The sequence below is a fragment of the Marmota monax genome, unplaced genomic scaffold (genome assembly GCF_021218885.2).
Source record: "Marmota monax isolate L192 unplaced genomic scaffold, Marmota_monax_Labrador192_F-V1.1 WCK01_AAM20220418_F8-fsc00051, whole genome shotgun sequence".
NCBI classification, from domain to species: domain Eukaryota; kingdom Metazoa; phylum Chordata; class Mammalia; order Rodentia; family Sciuridae; genus Marmota; species Marmota monax.
In genome coordinates, this window is record NW_026695202.1 from 11,409,715 (window position 1) to 11,432,644 (window position 22,930).

The 22,930-nt window shown below is 36.6% G+C and overlaps 1 protein-coding gene across 1 annotated transcript in view; it reads right to left on the reverse strand.

Moving 5' to 3' along the window:
- The window catches only part of Enthd1 (ENTH domain containing 1), a 116,251-nt gene that overhangs the window by 54,939 nt on the left and 38,382 nt on the right, over window positions 1-22,930 (reverse strand). The window contains 1 exon segment of the mRNA XM_046429176.1: window positions 22,396-22,505. Coding sequence (XP_046285132.1) covers window positions 22,396-22,505 — 110 coding nt within the window.

Below are 22,930 nucleotides of genomic sequence, written 5' to 3' on the forward strand. Positions count from 1 at the left end.
GCACCACATAAAAATAAACAAAGGCATTCTGTCCATCTACAAAAAAAAATTTAAATTAAAAAATATAGGTAAGATCAACACAACAAAGAGTATACTTCAAAAAGATAAATAAGATTGATAAACCCTTAGCCAAACTAACCAAGAGAGAAAAACCTAACCAACAAAATTATAGATGAAAAAGGACAGATCACCACAGATACTTCTGAAATTCAGAGTATCAGTAGAAACTATTTTGAAAATTAATACTCTAATAAGCTGGAAAAATCTATAAGATACTAACAAATTTCTAGACTCATATGAGCTACCTAAATTGAACCACAAGGGTATAGAATGCTAAATAGACCAATATTAAGCAATGAGAATGAAGCAGCAATTTAAAGCCTTCCAACAAAGAAAAGTCCAGAACCAGATGAATGCTCAGCTGAGTTCTTTCAGACCTTTAAAGAATTAATGCCAATCTTTCTCAAATTATTACCTAAAATAGAAAGAGAGGGAGTACTCCCAAATTCATCCTATGAAGTCAATATCATCTGGATACCAAATCAATGATATATCCAGAAAACTACAGATCAATATCCCTGATAAGCATAGACATAAAAAATCCTTAATAAAATAATAGCAAATCACATTCACAAAAACATTAAGATGATAGTACACCATGATCAAGTGATTTACATTCTAGGGATGCAAGGCTAGTTCTACATTTGCAAATCAATAAATGTAATTCACGACATATAGAATTAAGGACAAGAATCACAAGAGCGCCTCAATATATGCAGAGAAAGCCTTTGATAAAATCCTGCACTTATTCATGTTAAAACCTGGCAAAACTAGATACAGAAGGGACTTGCCTCAACATCATAAAGGCTAAATATAACAAACCCAAAGACAATATCATAAAGAAGGGAGGAAAAGCATTTCCTCTAAAATCAGGAGCAAGACAAGGATATCCACTCTCATCACTTTTATGCAATCTCTAGCCAGAGCAGTCAGGTCAGGAAAGGAAATTAAAGAAATACAAACAGGAAAAGAAGTCAAATTATCTCTGTTTGCTGATGACATGATCCTATGTCTAGAAGATGCACAAAGCTCCACCAAGAAGGCTTGTAGAGGTAATAAACAAATATAGCAAGGCAGCAGAATACAAGATGGACATATAAAAATCAATAGCTTTCCTATACTCCAATAATGAATATGCTGAGAAAGAAATTAGGAAAACTATCTCATTCACGATAACCTCAAAAGAGAAATATTTGGGAATAAATCTAAATCAGGAAGTGAAAGACCTCTATGATAAAAACTACAGAATACTAAAGAAAGAAATTAAGGAGGGAGGGAAGATGGCGGCGAGGGGAGTGCATTGCCCCCGTGTGCCGCGTCACTGTGTGGGAGAATGACGAGTCAGGACAGCTAAAGGCTATCTTGTTAGGAATTTCCAGCAATAGTGGGGTGCTCCGGAACCTGGAGGAAGGATTTCCATCGCACGAGGATCGGCTACGGGGGCTCAAATGCGAGAGATTTGTCGCACGGAGGGTCACACTGCTTATTCAGCAAATCGCCCCGCGGCTAGAGTCTGCAGCGCGCGCTGGGAAACGAGGAGATAGCAACGCAGGGATACAGTGCTGCAGTTTCTGCCAGCCGTGCAAGCACCATACTCAGTGCTGAATTCTGGGTTCGAGATGGGGGAAGGAAGCGGTCCAATTTGGTTCTCCACACCGGTCAGACCACAGAGGAGGCCAGCGGCCACCATCTTGGAGAGCTGACGTCACCATCCCTGTTTTCGACTGATCGCAGCTCATTCAGCCATAGAACAGGTAATTTCAGGCTGCCATTCGCCTGCGGCTTGCAGACAAATTACTCAGGCTCAGTGCTAAATATCCCACAGAAACTGCTTCTTGGAGCCTGCTCTTATCAGAGCATACACCGAGCACAGAGCGGCCAAGTTCCGGCTCCCGGAACTGCTCTGGCCCAGGGCTAAGGAGCCCGTGGAAACTGCTTCTCGGTCCGGGTCCTGCTGAGTACTGTGGAAGTAAATACCAACCGAGCCTTCGTGGGCAGTGGCAATGGGACTGAGACGGGGCTTGTGAGGGCCAGTCAGGACTCACCCATTGCTTTGGTCACCCAGCAAAGGGAACGAAATGCTGCCATTCGCATAGGATACCAACATGGCAGAGATCTGATGTCATCAGAAAGCGGCGGAGGAGAGAACTTCATCAATACCAGCGGCGACAGAAACAGCTGGTCTCCTGGTAGGGAGGGTGAGTCACAGACACCCGAGTCTCTCTCGCTTTGTCATCGAGCCAGAGGGGAGGAGCCGGGCCGCCGCCCGCGCCCGGAGCAGGCCCAGCGGCTCACTGGAGTGGTGGTCGTGTGACCCCAATTGGAGAGGGGGCGGAGCGGAGCCGCCACCTGCGCCCGCAAGGTGGGCAGACCTGCAACCGACCGGCAGAACAGGTCCAGTGGTGCGCGGGCGTGGTAGGAGGGGCAGGGCAGAGCCGCCGCCCGCACCTGCAAGGTAAGCAGACCTGCGACAGACCGGCGGATCAGGCCCAGGGGTCCGCGGGCGTGGTAGACACCTCACACCAATTGGAGGAGGGGCAGAGCAGAGCCGCCGCCCGCACCTGCAAGGTAGGCAGACTGCCGCCCGATCCTGCAAGGGAGACTTTTCAACTATACAAGAGCAATATAAATATATAGGGGGAAAAATTTTTTAAAAACACAACAGTTTCACCAAGCAGAAAGAAACGCAAGCAGTATGAAAAGACAAGGAAAGAAAGGACCACAAGCAATGCAGGTCAACACAACTTTAGAAGAGGTAACAGCTGCAGCAGATGGAATGTCAGATAAAGAATTCAGGATATACATGCTTCAGATGATCTGGAGTATCAAGGAAGACATTAGACAGCAAAATCAGACAATGAAAGATCACTTCGACAATGAATTACACAAACAAATCCAGGAAGCAAAAGATCAACTATACAGGGAGATAGAGGTTATAAAAAACAAACAAACAGAAATCCTAGAAATGCAGGAAGCAATAAACCAACTTAAAAACTCAATTGAGAATACTACCAGCAGAGTAGAACACTTAGAAGATAGAACATCAGACAATGAAGACAACGTATTTCAACTTGAAAAGAACATAGACAGCTCAGCAAGACTGTTAAGAAACCATGAGCAGAACATCCAAGAAATATGGGATAACATAAAGAGACCAAACTTAAGAGTCATTGGGATACAGGAAGGTATAGAGCTCCAAACCAAAGGAATGAGCAATCTATTCAATGAAATAATACGAGAAAACTTCCCAGACTTGAAGAATAAGACAGAATCCCAAACCCTAGAAGCCTACAGGACGCCGAATGTGCAAAATCATAAGAGATCCACACCTAGACACATTATAATGAAGATGCCCAACATACAGAATAAGGAGAGAATTTTAAAAGCTACAAGAGAAAGGAAGCAGATTACATTTAGGGGTAAGCCAATCAGGATAACAGCTGATCTTTCAACAGACTCTGAAAGCTAGAAGATCCTGGAATAACATATTTCAAACACTGAAAGAAAATGGGTTCCAACCAAGAATTGTTGTATCCAGCGAAATTAAGCTTCAGGATGGAAGATGAAATTAAAACCTTCCACGATAAACAAAAGTTAAAAGAATTTGCAGCTAGAAAACCATCTCTTCAAAACATCCTCGGTAAAACATTACAGGAAGAGGAAATGGAAAATAACAATGAAAACCAACAGTGGGAGGTAGGACAGTAAAGGGGGGGGAAATAATCAAAGAGGAAAACAAACCATGTTTAGTAACAGAAATAAACAAATATGGCTGGAAGAACAACACATATCTCAATAATAACCCTAAATGTTAATGGCTTAAACTCACCAATTAAGAGACACAGGCTAGTAGAATGGATCACAAAACAAGACCCAACAATATGCTGCCTATAGGAGATGCATTTGATAGGAAAAGACATACATAGGCTGAAGGTGAAAGGTTGGGAAAAATCATATCACTCATATGGACTTCGGAAACAAGCAGGAGTGTCCATACTCATATCAAATAAAATAGATTTCAAGCCAAAGTTAATCAAAAGGGATCAAGAGGGACACTACATACTGCTTAAGGGAACCATACACCAACAAGACATAACAATCATAAATATATATGCCCCAAACAAAGGTGCAGCAATGTTCATCAAACAAATACTTCTCAAGTTCAAGAGTCTAATAGACCACCATACAATAATCATGGGAGACTTCAACATACCTCTCTCGCCACTGGACAGATCTTCCAAACAAAAGTTGAATAAGGAAACTATAGAACTCAATAACACAATTAATAACCTAGACTTAATTGACATATATAGAATATATCACCCAACATCAAGCAGTTACACTTTTTTCTCAGCAGCACATGGATCCTTCTCAAAAATAGATCATATATTATGTCACAGGGCAACTCTTAGACAATATAAAGGAGTAGAGATAATACCATGCATCCTTTCTGATCATAATGGAATGAAACTGAAAATCAACGATAAAAGAAGGAAGGAAAAAGCATACATCACTTGGAGAATGAACAATAGGTTACTGAATGATCAATGGGTTATAGAAGACATCAAGGAGGAAATTAAAAAATTCTTAGAGATAAATGAAAACACAGACACAACATATCGGAATCTATGGGACACATTGAAAGCAGTTCTATGAGGAAAATTCATTGCTTGGAGTTCATTCCTTAAAAAAAGAAAAAAACAACAAATAAATGATCTCATACTTCATCTCAAAATCCTAGAAAAAGAAGAGCAAAACAACAGCAAAAGAAGTAGAAGGCAAGAAATAATTAAAATCAGAGCTGAAATTAATGAAATCGAAACAAAAGAAACAATTGAAAAAATTGACAAAACTAAAAGTTGGTTCTTTGAAAAAATAAACAAAATCGACAGACCCTTAGCCATGCTAGCGAAGAGAAGGAGAGAGAGAACTCAAATTACTAGCATACGGGATGAAAAAGGCAATATCACAACAGACACTTCAGAAATACAGAAGATAATCAAAAATTATTTTGAATCCTTATACTCCAATAAATTAGAAGATAGTGAAGGCATAGATAAATTTCTTAAGTCATATGATCTGCCCAGATTGAGTCAGGAGGATATAGACAACCTAAACAGACCAATATCAATTGAGGAGATAGAAGAAACCATCAAAAGACTACCAACTAAGAAAAGCCCAGGTCCCGATGGGTATACAGCAGAGTTTTACAAAACCTTTAAAGAGGAACTAATACCAATACTTTTCAAGCTACTTCGGGAAATAGAAAAAGAGGGAGAACTTCCAAATTCATTCTACGAGGCCAACATCACCCTGACAAAGACACTTCAAAGAAAGAAAACTACAGACCAATATCTCTAATGAACCTAGATGCAAAAATCCTCAATAAAATTCTGGCGAATCGGATACAAAAACATATCAAAAAAATTGTGCACCATGATCAAGTAGGATTCATCCCTGGGATGCAAGGCTGGTTCAATATACGGAAATCAATAAATGTTATTCACCACATCAATAGACTTAAAAATAAGAACCATATGATCATCTCGATAGATGCGGAAAAAGCATTTGACAAAGTACAGCATCCCTTTATGTTCAAAACTCTAGAAAAACTAGGGATAACAGGAAGTTACCTCAACATTGTAAAAGCAATCTATGCTAAGCCTCAGGCTAGCATCATTCTGAATGGAGAAAAATTGAAGGCATTCCCTCTAAAATCTGGAACAAGACAGGATGCCCTCTCTCACCACTTCTGTTCAACATAGTTCTCGAAACACTGGCCAGAGCAATTAGACAGACGAAAGAAATTAAAGGCATAAAAATAGGAAAAGAAGAACTTAAATTATCACTATTTGCAGAAGACATGATTCTATACCTAGCAGACCCAAAAGGCTCTACAAAGAAACTATTAGAGCTAATAAATGAATTCAGCAAAGTGGCAGGATATAAAATCAACACGCATAAATCAAAGGCATTCCTGTATATCAGCGACAAATCCTCTGAAATGGAAATGAGGACAACCACTCCATTCACAATATCTTCAAAAAAAATAAAATACTTGGGAATCAACCTAACAAAAGAGGTGAAAGACTTATACAATGAAAACTACAGAACCCTAAAGAGAGAAATAGAAGAAGATCTTAGAAGATGGAAAAATATACCCTGTTCATGGATAGGCAGAACTAATATCATCAAAATGGCGATATTACCAAAAGTTCTCTATAGGTTTAATGCAATGCCAATCAAAATCCCAACGGCATTTCTTGTAGAAATAGAGAAAGCAATCATGAAATTCATATGGAAAAATAAAAGACCCAGAATAGCAAAAACAATGCTAAGCAGGAAGTGTGAATCAGGCGGTATAGCGATACTAGACTTCAAACTATACTACAGAGCAATAGTAACAAAAACAGCATGGTACTGGTACCAAAACAGGCGGGTGGACCAATGGTACAGAATAGAGGACACAGAAACCAATCCACAAAACTACAACTATCTTATATTTGATAAAGGGGCTAAAAGCATGCAATGGAGGAAGGATAGCATCTTCAACAAATGGTGCTGGGAAAACTGGAAATCCATATGCAACAAAATGAAACTGAATCCCTTTCTCTCGCCATGCACAAAAGTGAATTCAAAATGGATCAAGGAGCTTGATATCAAATCAGAGACACGCCGTCTGATAGAAGAAAAAGTTGGCTACGATCTACATACTGTGGGGTCGGGCTCCAAATTCCTCAATAGGACACCCATAGCACAAAAGTTAATAACTAGAATCAACGAATGGGACTTACTCAAACTAAAAAGTTTTTTCTCAGCAAAAGAAAACAATAAGAGAGGTAAATAGGGAGCCTACATCCTGGGAACAAATCTTTACTCCTCACACTTCAGATAGAGCCCTAATATCCAGAGTATACAAAGAACTCAAAAAATTAGACAATAAGATAACAAACAACCCAATCAACAAATGGGCCAAGGACCTGAACAGACACTTCTCAGAGGAGGACATACAGTCAATCAACAAGTACATGAAAAAATGCTCACCATCTCTAGCAGTCAGAGAAATGCAAATCAAAACCACCCTAAGATACCATCTCACTCCAGTAAGATTGGCAGCCATTATGAAGTCAAACAACAACAAGTGCTGGCGAGGATGTGGGGAAAAGGGTACACTTGTACATTGCTGGTGGGACTGCAAATTGGTGCAGCCAATTTGGAAAGCAGTATGGAGATTTCTTGGAAAGCTGGGAATGGAGCCACCATTTGACCCAGCTATTCCCCTTCTCGGTCTATTCCCTAAAGACCTAAAAAGAGCATGCTACAGGGACACTGCTACATCGATGTTCATAGCAGCACAATTCACAATAGCAAGACTGTGGAACCAACCTAGATGCCCTTCAATAGACGAATGGATAAAAAAAAATGTGGCATTTATACACAATGGAGTATTACTCTGCATTAAAAAATGACAAAATCATAGAATTTGCAGGGAAATGGATGGCATTAGAGCAGATTATGCTAAGTGAAGCTAGCCAATCCCTAAAAAACAAATGCCAAATGTCTTCTTTGATATAAGGAGAGTAACTAAGAACAGAGTAGGGACGAAGAGCATGAGAAGAAGATTAACATTAAACAGGGATGAGAGGTGGGAGGGAAAGGGAGAGAGAAGGGAAATTGCATGGAAATGGAAGGAGACCCTCAGGGTTATACAGAAGAACATACAAGAGGAAGTGAGGGGAAAGGGAAAAATAATACAAGGGGGAGAAATGAATGACAGTAGAGGGGGTAGAGAGAGAAGAGGGGAGGGGAGGGGAGGGGGGGGGATAGTAGAGGATAGGAAAGGCAGCAGAATACAACAGACACTAGTATGGCAATATGTAAATCAATGGATGTGTAACTGATGTGATTCTGCAATCTGTATATGGGGTAAAAATGGGAGTTCATAACCCACTTGAATCAAAGTATGAAATATGATATATCAAGAACTATGTAATGTTTTGAACAACCAACAATAAAAAATTTTTTTAAAAAAAGAAAGAAATTGAAGAACACATTAGTAGATGGAAAGACTTCATATTCTTGGATAGGCAAAATTAATATGGTCAAAATAGCTATACTACCAAAAGCATTATAAGGACTTAATGCAATTCCCATCAAAATACCAATGACATTCTTGACAGAACTAGAAAAAAACTGTCTTAAATTCATTTGGAAGAATGAAAGATCCAGAAGAGCCAAAGCCATGCTGAGCAAGAACAGAGATGCTCAAGGCATCACAATACCTGATCTCAAATTATACTACAGAGATATAGTAAAAAAATAGCACAGGATTGGAATCAACACAGATATAAATACCAATGGAATAGAGGACACAGAAACAAACCCACATGGATACAGTCATCTGATACTGGAAATAGGCGCCAAAAGCATGTTGGAGAAAAGATAGCTCCTTTAACAAATGGTGCTGGGAAAACTGAATAGTTGTATGTAGTAGGATGAAACTAGATCCCTATCTTTCATCTCACAAAAGTCAACCCAAGTGAATCAAAGATCTAGGAATTAGACCAAAAACTTTCCAACTGCTAGAAGAAAACACAGGCTCAACATTCCAACACACTGGTACAGACACTAACTTCCCTAACAAGACCCCTAAAGTTCAAGAAATAAATCCAATAAATAATAAGTGCTACAGCATCAAATTAAAAAGTTGCTGTACAGCAAAAGAAACAAGGTGTGAAGAGAGACACCTATAGAACCAAAGAAAATCTTGCTAGCTACTCCACCAACAGGGGATTAAGATCCAGAATATTATTATAAAGAACTTAGAAAACAACACACACAAAACAAACAATTAATCCAATCAATAAATGGACAAAAGAACTAGACAGACATTTTTCAAAAGAAGAAATATCAAATGACCAACAAATACATGAAAAAATGTTCACAATCCCTAGCAGTCAGAGAAATGCAAATCAAAATTGCATTGAGATTTCATGCTACTCCAGTTAGAATGGCAATCATCAAGAATAAATATAGGGGCTGGGATGTGGCTCAAGCGGTAGCGCGCTCGCCTGGCATGCGTGCGGCCCGGGTTCGATCCTCAGCACCACATACAAACAAAGATGCTGTGTCTGCCAAATACTAAAAAAAAAAATAAATATTGAAAAAATTCTATCTCTCTCACTCTCTCTTAAAAAAAAAAAAAAAAAAAAAAGAATAAATATAATAGCCAGGCTTGTATCCCAGTGGTCTGGAGGCTGGGGCAGGACTACAAGTTTGAGACCAGCCTCAGCAACTTAGTGAGACCCTGTCTCAAAATAAAAAATAAAAAAAAAGAGCTGGGGATGTAGATTAGTAGTAAAGCACCCCTGTGTTTGATCACTAGTACCAAAAAAAAAAAAAAAAAGAAAAAAAGAAAGAAAAGAAAAGAAAAAGAAAAATATTAAATGCTGGCAAAGATGGGGTTGGGGATGTGGCTCAAGTGGTAGCGTGCTTGCATGGCATGCGTGGGGCACTGGGTTCGATCCTCAGCACCACATAAAAATAATGCTATTGTGTTCACCTAAAAAAAAAAAAAACTAAAAAAAAATGCTGGCAAGGATGTGAGGAAAAAGTTACACTCATACACTGTTGGTGATACTGCAAATTATAACCACTTTGGAAAGCAGTATGGAGATTCCTCAAAAGGCTAGGAATGGAGCTACCATATGACCCAGCTATCTAAATCCTTGATATTTATCCAAAAGGACTAAAATCAGCCTACTACAGTGATGCAGGCATATCAGTGTTCATAGCAGTGCAATTCACAATATCCAAGTTATGGAACCAGCACCAATGCCTGCCAACAGATCAATAGAAGTGGGAGGAATATAAATATATATATATATATATATATTATATATTATATATATATATACACACACACACACATATATTATTTATTGTTTTTCTCAGTCATAAAGAAGAATGAAATTATAGCATTTGCTAATAAATGGACAGAACTGGAGAACATCATGCTAAGTGAAATAAGTCAAACTCTTCAAGAGTCGAATGTTTTCTCTAATATGCAGAAGCTAAAGAAAAATTAGGGTAACAAAAGGTGGGGGGGGATTCCATGAAAATAGAAGGAAGATCAGTGGAGTAGAGGAGGAAAACAGGAAAAGGGAGAAACTGAAGAATGAAATTGCCAAATTATGCTATGTACATATATGAATATATCAAAGTGATTTTCATTGTTATACATGTCTATTAAGCACCAATTAAAAAATAATAATAAATAAATAGAAGACAGACCAACAGAGTAGAGGAAGGGGAATGGCAAAGGAAGGAGGGGAGGGAAAGAGGAAGTACTGAGGACTGAAATGGAACAAATTAAATTTCATGCATGTATGATTATGTCAAAATAACATTATAGTTATGTATAAAGATAATACACTAATAAAAATATTTTTTTAAAAAGAAATATGAATATGAATACCATGCAGCATTCCAAAAAGGGTTCCAATGAGAACAACTTCCATAAAGGGCTCTGTAGGGAAGAACAGTCTCTTGGGCTGGGGCTGTAGCTTAGTGGCAGAGCGCCTGCCTCGCATGTATGAGGCACTGGGTTCCATCCTCAGTACCCATAAAAATAAAAAAAGAGGGCTGGGGATGTGGCTCAAGCAGTAGCGAGCTCACCTGGCATGCATGCAGCCCGAGTTCGATCCTCAGCACCACAAACAAAGATATTGTGTCCGCCGAAAACTAAAAAATAAATATTAAAATTCTCTCTCTTAAAAAAAATAAATAGATAAATAAATAAAGATACTGTGTCCAACTACAACTAAAAAATACTAAAAAAAAAAAAAAAAAGAAAAAGAAAGAAGAGGCTCTCTATCAAAACTCCTCTTGGAGAAACACAACATGTATCTCATTTTAAAGCTTAAAGAGATCTATGCTATGTACATATATGAATGTATCAAAGTGAATTTCATTGTTATATATATCTATATATATAAACATATAACATCAAGGGTAAATCCCTTGATCTCCCATATATATATATATATATATATATATATATATATATATATATATATATATATATATATATAAATAAAGACTGACTCATTTCATCTAGCACCTGTCAACTGAAATGCCCTGAGTACTGTGGTCCACAGAATGCTCCAAAGGAGAATGCTCCAAAGGAGAATGGCTCAAAGAATGGCTCAAAGCAACCCTGAGCGGACCTCAGGTGGCCATACTCCCATTTCTGGGCCTCTGTTTTTCATCTCAGAAGTCAAAAGCAAGTAGCCTAAAGGTCCCTAGAGTTTATAAAATTTGGAGATTCAGCTTCCTCATCTTTTCTCTCCCTGGAGCTCTGCTCTGTCCCATTATTGTCAAGAGCTGCTTAAAGTCAAACTCAGAAGTTGGAACAAACCAAAGTTTCAAACCTCACACTGCCCAAGAGTTGTTTCCAGAGTCCTGGCTTTTCCATCCTACTTTCAGTTTTGATTTATCTCAGGCCAAGCAGATGACAGTGACGACTGCTGTAATTCTATGCAAAAGATGGAGGAAATCAATAATAACCACCAAAAAAAAAAAAAGATATTTGGTGAAATTGGGCTTCTAGTCCTCCTGTTCACTTTATTTATTCTGCTAGAAGAAAACACAGGCTCCAACATTCCAACACCCTGGTATAGACACTAACTTATTATGTGTAATTTTTTAATTTTTAATTTTATCATTTATCTTTACCTATTGTTCAATATAAGCAAACGGAAAATATAGGAATGAAACTATAAATAAATGGAAATTTATTATGTTAGAAGCCATGATTCAAATTAAAGGGGAAATGATGGTTTATTCAAAATATGATAGAGACAATTGATTATCATTTGTAAAAATAAAAATTTTAAAATGGTTATCTAATGTTCTCCATTTATCAAAGTAAACTTTTGGTGGATAAGATTTAAATGTTTTTAAATTAAAGCATAAAAAATAGGGGTTATTTCTTTAAAAATTGGAACAATTATACCCAATAGTGCAATTCACTGATATATCCATATATGCACATAACAATTTGACCAACTGCATTCCCCAGTACCTTCCCTTTCCCTTATTTTTCCCTTCCCCTTGATCTCCCTTCTATTTTCACAAGATCCCTTGTTTGTTTTCTGTTTTTCTGTCTGCTTCCAAGAATGAGAGAAAATTAAAAACCCTTGACTTTTTGAGTCTAGCTTATTTCACTTGACGTGATGTTCTCTAGTTCTATCTAGTTTCTGCAAATAACATAATCTGTTGTTCTGTATGACTGAGTCAATCTCCATTTTGTGTGTGTGTGTGTGTGTGTGTGTGTGTATCACACTTTATTTCTTCATCTGTTGATGGATACCTAAGCTGGTTCTATAACTTGGCCACTGTGATTGCATTGCTATAGACATGGGTATGACTTTAATTCTATGGGATAAATACCAAGGAATGGTATAGCTGAGCTGTATGGTGGTTCCATCCCTGGTCTTTGGGGAAACCTCCATACTGATCTCCACAGTGGTTGCAGTAATTTACAGTCCTACCAACAACGTGTAAGTGTTGCTTTCTCCCCTATCCGCACCAGTATTATTATTTGTATTCTTGATAAATGTCATTCTAACTGGAATGAAATAATATCTCAGAGTAGTTTTGATCTGTATTTCCCTAATTTCTAAAGATGTTGAAATTTTCTCAAATATTTTTGGCCATTATATTCTTCTTTTGAGAAATGTCTGTTTAGTTCATTTGCCTTTTATTTACTGGGTTGCATTTTTTTAAGTTCTTCGTGTATTCTTGATATTAATCCTGTCAGAAGAATAGTTGGCAAAGATTTTTCTCCCATTCTATAGGTGCTTTATTCATGTTCTTTGTTTTCTTTGCTTGCAGAAGTTTTTTCATTTGATGCCTTCCCATTTATTAATGCTTATTTTATTTCCTGAGCTTAAGGGATCTTATTGAGGATTGTTGCCTGCATCCATTTGTTAGAGTGTTGACCTTGTTTTCTTCTAGCAGTTGCGAAGTTTCAAATCTAATTCCTAGGACTTTGATGCACTTTGAGTTTACTTTTGTGTAGAGTAAGAAAAAGGAACCCAATTTCACTCTTCTACATATAGATATCCATCCAGTTTTCCCACCACTCTTGTTAAAAAGGTTTCTCTCCAACATTGTTTTTGTCACCTTTGTCAAGGATGAGATGACTGTATGAGTGTGGGTTTGTCTTTGCATTTTCTATTTTAGTGGTCTACGTACCTGTTTTTATGGCAGTACCAAGCTGACTTTGACACAATAGCTCTTTATATAATTTGAAACTGGTATTGTTGATGCCTCTAGCATTGCTTAGAATTGCTTTCACTGTTCTGGATCTTTTATTATTACATATGAATTTTAGGACTGTTTTTCCAAAATCTGTAAAGAATGTCAGTAGTATTTTTTTTTTGAGGAATTAACTCAGTTGGTAGATTGTTTTGGCAATATGGCCATTTTAACAATATTAGTTTTACCAATGTAAGAACATGGGAGATCTTTCCATCTTCTAATGCCTTCTTCAATTTCTTTAGAGTTCTATAATTTTCACTGTAGAGGTCTTTCAGTGAAGGCAATTTCTTATAAAAGTAAATATTCTTATCATATATCCAACAATTTTTACTCCTTGTTATTTACACAAACATTTTGAAACACTTAGGTCCACACTAAAACCTGCACACAAATGTTTATAGCAGTTTTGTATATGATTGCCAAAACTTGAAAGCAACCTTCAATAGGTGAAGGGATGAACTGTGGTACTTCCAGACAATGGAGTATTCAATATTAAAAAGAAATGAGCCTCTAGTCCATAAAAAGATCGGAAGGAAACTTAAATGCATGTTACTATGTGAAAGAAGCCAGTCTAAAAGGATATATACTATACAACTCCAACAATATAATATTCTGGGAAAGGTGAAACTACGGGAATAACAACAGGATTAGTAGTTTCTAAGGGTTGAAGGAAAGGAGGGAATTTGAGGTAATACATGAAGGACTTTTAGGGCCATGAAACTACTCTGTATAATACCATAATAGTGGATATATGTCATTTTCCTTTTGCTCAAACCCATAGAACATATAACATCAAGGGTAAACCCTAGGACTGGGGTTGTAGCTCAGTGGTAGAGTGCTTGCCTAGCATGTGTGAGGCAAAGGGTTTGATTCCATCAACAACTAAAAATATATTTAACAAAAAAGAATGAATCCTAATGTAAAATATAGACTTTATGTGATTATGATATGTCACTGTAGGTTCACTGATTGCAACAAATATACTGTGCTGGTAGAGGATGTTTATGAGGGAGATGGTACATGTAGGAGGGATAGGTATAAGGAGGAAATTCTACTTTCTGCTCAGTTTTGCTGTAAACCTAAAATGTCTCTAAAATATAGTCTGTTAAAAGAAAAAGAAAAAGAAAAGCCAAGGTGACTTTTTACAAAGACTTAGAGTAAGGAAAGTCTTTATAAGAATACTTACAATATAGATGTCATAAAGGAAAGACAGATGAATATGATTATACAAAAATTAAAGACTTCCATAGGCAAAAAAGCCATAAAAATCAAATGAAAAACTGAAAATTAATAGATGTAGACAATGGATTGACTCTTCAGTAGTCCAACAGCTCTGAAATTAATATGAAAGGGCCTGGAGATATAGTTCAACAGTAGAGTAAGCACTTTGTCAGGGTGAGGGCCTGGGTTCAGTCACCAACACCAAGAAAAAAAAAGGTAAGAAAAAGTTGAGAAACCAAATAGAAAAATAGGCAAAGAATATGAACAGAGTTCACAAGAAAAATAAGCATAAATGCCCAATAAACACATAAAAAATTGTTCAACCTTATATATAATTATAATAAAACAAAAATATTCTACCTCTCATAATGACAAAGATGAAAACATCTGCCAAGACTCAGTATTTGCAAAGATAACGAAGTCACTCTGACATAGTGTTAAAGATATAAATGGGTGCAGCCCAGTTGGGCTGAGGATATAACTTAGTTGGTAGAGTACTTGCCTCGCATACATAAGGCACTGGGTTCAATCCCCAGCACCACACACACAAAAAAAAAAAAAAAAAAAAAAATGAGTACAATTGCGGAGTAGGTAATTTGGAAACACCTTTCAAAACTAAAAATAAGTACTGATAAACTTTTAGTAGTCCTACTTCCAGGAAAGCGGCATAAAAATATATGTAAGTTTTTATTGCAACATTGTTTTTAATGGGCAAAACATGAAAAAATCCATAAATGACTACCAATAGGGAATGATTAAATAAATTAAGATTTGTACATGAAGAGTACAACACAGCTATATGTGCAGGTATTGAAATACACTCATAATGCAAACTTTAGTTAAAGAAGCCTGTTTTGGAATAGCATACAATGACTAGTTACATTTATTATGTAGAAAGATAACTAAGATATATTGCTTAGTCCTAAGCAGGTTGCAGAGCAATATATATTGAATGATTCCATTTAGGTAAAAGAAAAATGTGTTGACAAATTTCACCATGAAATTCATAAAAAACAGCTAGCAACAGTCTCCTCTAAGAAGAGGAACTCAAGGAGGACGGAGGAATAAGGAGAAACTTCGATCTTCACTCTTTACTATTTTGTTTGGGATTTTTGTGATAAGTATTCATTAATTTAAAAAAAGTAATAAAAGCACAAACATGAAAGGACTTTTAAACATAAAGCAATGATGCAGCAAAGAGACAGGAATAATGAATTAACATAATTAGAATCAATATAATTTCCATTTCTCTAACAACTTTGATGAGTTCAAATTTTTGCAAATATTAAAAATAAATGCAAGAACAAAAAACGTATACTCTTCATTTAGCAAAATAATAAGCAGAAACAGTAGGAAATAGTCATTTATCATCTATCACAATCAATTTGGTAACTCACAACTAGGCTGAAAAATTTGGTCAGCTTTCATTTTGTGTAAACCACTTCACAGCATCCCTATCTGTTACTATGGAAACAACTGAGACCAGGAAAAAAAAAAATCAATCTCATTGTTCAATCTTCTTGAAAAGAAAAAGAAGGGTTTTAAGGTGGTGAAAAAATACAAATTAACAAATTTAATAACAAAAGTTCTGGATAGTATGCACAGAGAAAACAGACCCCTGTCATAAATGTACTTTACTTAGTTTTGAAAGTATCATTTAAGCAATTATCTTCTGGTTTTGAACGCTCTATTCTGTTAAAAATTTTATTTGTTGTTTTTAGGATGATTTTTCTTTCATTTGTAGAACGAGAATAGTTAAAGAGGTTTCTATTTAAATTTTTAAAGATATTTTTAAGCAGCCCTCATTTTGCCTAAGAAATTGACAATTTCATTTCTTCCTATTCTGTATCAGGAAACTTGAGAATGCTAATGTAGATGCAGTAGCTCTCATGCAGTGCATCTGCCACAACAATTAGCTTTACTGTTCAACTTGCAAGGTTCAACTACAGGAGCAGACTACTGAAGAGGACATTACTGGATTGCATCAAATGTTCCAGACAGTAAGAAGAGATCCTGTACAATCAGTAGGATGATGGGATATTGTGATGACATGGTCATACTTTGAAAAAGGAAAACCTAGCTTTTAAACTTCTTTTGAGAGAAGGGCACCATTTTTTTTCTCACTGATATAAGTTGTGGAATGATGTGATCACGGCTTCTTCTACAGAAAAAAACAAAAATAATCAGGACTTCAAGATTGATACCAAAACAGAAAGAAAGAAAGAAAAGTTGGCATTTTATGTCTCTGGCTCCAAAGCACACAGGATTTTTCAAGTCTATTTTTTATCTAAAAGTCATCAACAACAAATAGACTAATTTCAAATTTAAATCAAAAGTCATTTTGATTTAATGTTTTATGTTTAAAAAAAAACTATGCATTTTCAATCTGTGAGGTATTATATAATTAAGCAATAGTGAAATTTCAATTTTATGTACCTTTCTGAGCTGCTACAAAAGCAACTGACTCCAATACCTAATTGGGTTGGAGGAAGGGGTTGCAAACAGAAGGTCCAGAAAGAATTCCAACCTCCCTCATAGACATCATGTAAGGAAATATTAAACAAAGCACTGAGCAGGAGGCCAAAGAAGCATCTTTCAACAGTAAAAGAAGTTAACATGCATAATTTGTTAGTCGTTTACTTCTTCATTAATGAAAATTTGTGAACTGAAGATTCAGTAATAAATAACACTAAGAAAGTTTCTTCTCTCTAGGAGCTTTCTTTTTAGTAGGAAAGACACAGTAAACAAACAAATGAATGAGAATTCCAGTCATAAGTGGAGGATATTTATAGTTGTTCTGGTCAGCTTTTTCACCATTTGACCAAAATGCCAAAATGCAAGAACAATTAGAGGAGGAAAAGTTTATTTAGGGGCTCAGTTTCAGAGGTCTCAGTCCATAGATGGCCAACTTCATTGTTCTGGGCAGGAGAGGAGGCAGAACACCATGGCACAAGAGTGTGGGGACATGAAGATCAAGAAGCAGAAAGAGAAAGCGCTGCTCAACAAGGACAAAATATAAAACCCACAAGAATGCCCTAGTCACACCCCACCTGCCTACAGTCACCAAATTAATCCCTACTGGGATTAATGCATGGATTAGGTTAAACCTCTTGTATTGCAACACTTTCATCTCTAAACTTTCTTGCATTGTCTCACACATGAGCTTTTGGGAGACACCTAATCTAAACCTTAACAACAGTCAAGATGGTTCTACAGGTTCATTCTTTGGGGATACCTTCCTTCTCCTAATACAGAACAATTAAAGAGAAAATATAAATGTGAAAATTAAGAAGATAAGTCTTGCTTGAAATTAAGATTAACATCTTCATGGGAAAAAGCATGAACAGAAACACACAATGGTTAAAGCTGTGGACTGCTGGGGCTCTGAGTCCAGAAAAAGGCAGAGAAAACCAGGAACTCAACTCTGGAGGGGTATATACAGTGTAAAAGTATCCACTGAATACAAGCTTACTCCTTGAAATTATGTGCAGACATTGGGATCCCCTGTTTATGAAGGAGGCTGAAATAACCTGCCATCAATCAAAGTCTGGGGTTGTGGCTTCTAAAAGTTACTACACTAGGTTAGGCAAGAGGACACAAACTTGTCCAGCAAGTAAATCATGGCATCCCATGGACGAGTCCCCAGATCTGCAATATCTAATACCAGCCAAAGAAATGAGGCTCAAGCTGCCTTGAGTGTGGTAAGGTTGTCCCAGTGGTCAGGAAGAAGCAAATGAAAAAAAAAAAGGAGAGAGAGGTAAGGGGACATATACACACAGATTTTAAAAGCTAGAGTCACTGAAGATGAGCTTATAATCCAATATTGTAAAATAGAACTGAATTCATTCCAGAAAAAAATGAAAATAATAAGTATAAAAAGTATTAAAATTAAATATGCTTAGAATCCTCGAAAAGATAATGAAAAGCACAATATTAATTTTATGGAATAAGAAAACAGGAAACAGAAAAAAAAAAAAAAAAAATACCTAGTAGACCTGGGCGTTGTGGCACACACCTGTAATTCCAGCAGCTTGGGAGGCTGAGATAGGAGGATCGTGAGTTCAAAGCCAGCCTCAGCAAAAGCAAGGTGCTAAGCAACTCAGTGAGACCCTGACTCTAAATAAAACACAAAATAGGGCTGGGGATGTGGCTTAGCGATTGAGTGCCCCTGAGTTTAATCCCCGGTACCCCTCCCCCAGAAAAAGGAGATATGAAATAAACATGTTAATATTAAAAATAAGCAATAAGAGATCCTGGAAATGAAAAATGCACTTATTGAAATAAAAAACTCACTGGACAGGAAGAATTCTGAGTAGGCACCAACAAAAGAAAAATAAGTTGAATTAGAAGATAGATTAAAGTGCAGCATGGAGACAGGAGAAAAAATATTTTAAAAAGCAGTTGAAAAACATGAAAAAGGACAGATTAAATGACCTTATATCTAATAGAAATTAAGCAGAAAAATTTCAAAGAAATAGAGAAAAAGTAGCATTTGAAGAGCTATGTATCAGAAGATGCACATTGGTACATGCAAGTGCAAACAGAAGTAAGTAGGTGTATGTCCGAAAAGGTCAGAGAATATTGAAAAAAGAACAGAACAGGTGCTGGTGCTGCTGGCTACCTCCCTTGGGATAAATGCTGACATAATGTAAGGGCAGGACACCAAAATAAGAAGAAAACCAAGAGGTGCCCAGTGAGACAGAGAGCTCTTCTGAACTGGTATATCTGTGTGTGAGTGGGGAAGTTGGTGTTGGCCTTATCCTAGGGCACAAGGTGGCTTGTGCAGAGGCAGGATAAATAAAGGAAGAAGCTGCAGGAACTGCTGCCACTCATCCACTGCCTTGGCACCTGCCTCCACACCCGCTGTGACTCAAAAGCTGTATTCAGAACTACCTTCTGGTCCGCACAGAAGCCCTAGGAGGGGAGGAGATGAGAAAACTTTGGGGGAGGATGATTCTTACCCCTTCCTTTTCTACTCCCCAGTCATGTTTACAGTTTAGGAAGCATCTCCTCTAAGGCCTCCTCTTCTTGGGGTACTAAGATAAAGACTTATCCTGAGGCCTTGAACCTGAAGTGGGGCATGATTAGCTCTGGTCCTTCTTGGAGGGTGAGGAAAGACATGCAGCCCACCCAAAGTCCATTTTCCCATTTCTCACTTAAAGCTGACAAGCTGATACTGACTAGGATCTAGCCTTTAGCAATCCTAGACAGAGCAGCCAATAGCTCTAGGGGGTAACCAGTCCATTGAGAAGCATAACTTTTCAAAAGGAAAAAACTGAATCTCAGATTTCATTTGAAACACAACATTAGAAAACATGGACCAAGAATTTAAAATAACTTTAATAAAAATACTGAAATAAATATATAAAAAATAAGAAATAGGAAGAATATATGAAGACTGAAACAAATATTAAATATAAAAACAGAATAGTTAAAATAAAGAACATAGATGGACTAAATAATGGAATGAATATAGCATTAAAAATGATTAAACTGGAGGATCAAGATGGAGAAACTCATTGAAGAAACAGAAAACAATCAGGGAGCAAAAACTAAAAAGTGAAGTTAAGAGATATGCAGACAGAAAGAGAATTACTAAAATATCCATATAGTAGGAGTCCAAGAAAGAAAAAATTAAACAGTAGGAAGCATTTAAAAAACCAGATAACAATTTCAGAATTAAAGAGATGACAGAATTTTTTGCCCTGAAAACCTCCATGGATGACAGGGAAGAAAGAGAAAACCTACACTTAAGCATATTTGACAGTAACAGGCAAAATAATAATAATAATAATAAAAATAATAATAATAATAAATAAATTACAGAAATTATGGAGATGTAACCATGGATTAGGCAGAGTTCTTAGATAAGACACCAAAAGCATGATCCATAAATGAAAAAAATTGGTACATTGGGCTTCGTCAAATATTTAAATTTTTTCTCTATGAAAAATATTGTTAGAAAAGATAAGTTGGGAAAAAAAAAAGAAAAGATAAGCTGGGTTCAGTGGTGTACACCTATTATCCCCTACTCAGGAGGCAGGAGGATCAAAGTTCAAGGTCACTGTGGGCAACTTAGTGAAACCCTGTCTCAAAATTAAAAAAGAAAAAAACTGGGTTGCAATTCAGTGGTAGAGTGTTTGCCCACCATTTGTGAGATCATGGGTTCAGTCCCCAGCAATGAAAATGAAAAGATAAGCCACAGACAGGAAGGAAATACATGCAGATCACATGTCTAGCAGAGGACTTGTATCAGAATATATGAAAAGTTCATAAAACTCAATGGTAAAAAAGAATTCAACTAGAAAATGGGCAAAAGACTTGAAGATGTATTTTACCAAAGAGAATTTATAATGAGCTGAATAAGTACATAAAAAAATGATCATCATCATTAGCCATTTTAGAAACGCAAATTAAAACCACCCTGAGAAATCACTATAAACTTGTTAGTCACAGATAAAATTAAAATAGTGGTAATACCAAAAGCTGTGGATGCAGAGGAACTGGATCTCTCATACATCGCTGGTGGGAATATAAAATGATACAGTTTCTTATAAAACTTGGTACATACTTATCATACAACCCAACAGCCACACTCTTGGACATCTATCCTATAGATATGAAAACTCCACACCAAAAATCTATACATAAATATTCATAGCAGCTTTATTCATAAGTAGCCAAAACCCAGAAACACCTAAATAATCTTCATTGGGTGAATGACTGAACAAATTCTGGTAGGTTTTCATAATGTGATTTTACTCAGCAATAAAATGGAATAAATTACTGATATGTGCAACAACCTGAATGGATGTCAAGAGGATTACATTGAGTGAAAAATTCAATCTCAAAAAGTTATTTACTATCTGATTCCATTTATATAATATAAATTACATAAATAAACAACAAAAACTATATAGAGATGGAGGAAAGATTAGTTGCTGCTAGAGGATAAGGTTGGGGGTGTGGAGTGGGTAGCATTAGGGACTACTGTGGGGTTGGAATAGTTCTATATTCTTAGTGTGGTGCTAGTTACACAAATCTGTGTAGGATAAAACTGCACGGAACCAAATACAAAAACACAAGTTAAAAAAATATTGAATACTGAATTTAAAAACAAACTAAACATCAAATAAGGTCTATAGTCTAGTTAACACTAACATGCCCATGTCTGTTTCCTGATGTTGGCATTTACATCAGCTGTAAAAGGTGTCGACTCAACACTAGGGGAAGCTGGATGGTGGGAACTCTGTACCGTTTTTGTAATTTCCTGTAAGTTTACAATAATTTTGTAATAAAAAGATATTTAAATGAATAGGAAAAGATAAACTACTCAGTAAATTAAATATTGCCTATCCACAGGGCACAAATAAAATAATATATGGTATAATAAATACATAGTAAAGTTCTAGAGGAATAAGGACCTCAATTCTTAGGGGAAAATACAAGAGATTTTGATTATAACAGGAGAAGGAAAAATTTCTTAAGATGTTTTTGAAAGCATAAAGGGAAACTTCGTAATTTGTCCTTATTCATATTTAAAACCCTGTATAATAAAAAATACCAAAAACAAAGTGAAAAGACAAGCACATGACACTGGGAAGGCAAGGAAACAGGCATCCTTCTCAGAGGAACGCAACCCTGCAGATATCTTGGTTTCAGCCCAGAGAGACCAGGGTCAGACTTCCAACCCACAGAACTGGCAGTCTAACAAATGTGTGGTGTTGTGGGCACAAAGTTTTTGGTAATTTGTTACAAAAGTAAAAAGAATCCACAGCAGTGACTTACCTCTGTTGATTTCCAAGAATTTATCCTGAGTGGTAGAATTTCCTGGGACAACACCGTGCCAGCAGGCGACTGCATGTCTTGGTGCAGCTCTTGTTTCAATCCTGCTTTTTCTGTCAACGACATAAAGCTAATATTTTACTTCAGCAAAAAAGAGTAATGTTTTTGTATTAGTTCATAATTTTTAATTGCTTCTCAAGATTCATTCTGCCAACTAATACACATCTGCCAACATGTACTTAGAGTATTAATCACTTGTTTATAAATGGATACTTCAGAGTGATTTAAAAAATACAACTTAAATTCTAGCCCTTTCCCATATCAATTACTGACAGTAAAAGAAGGTCACATGTACCCATTCTAGGTCATCATATTACTATATGCAATAAGAAGTAAAAGAAAGCTATCTTCAACTGGTATATACACAATTGAGGGTTCATAAAGATTTCCCAGGTGGGGACAAACCCTTTTAAAGCAATCACCTTACATATCCAAAATGCTTGCTTATATTCTTTCCAAAAACCCATCTGTCTGAGGA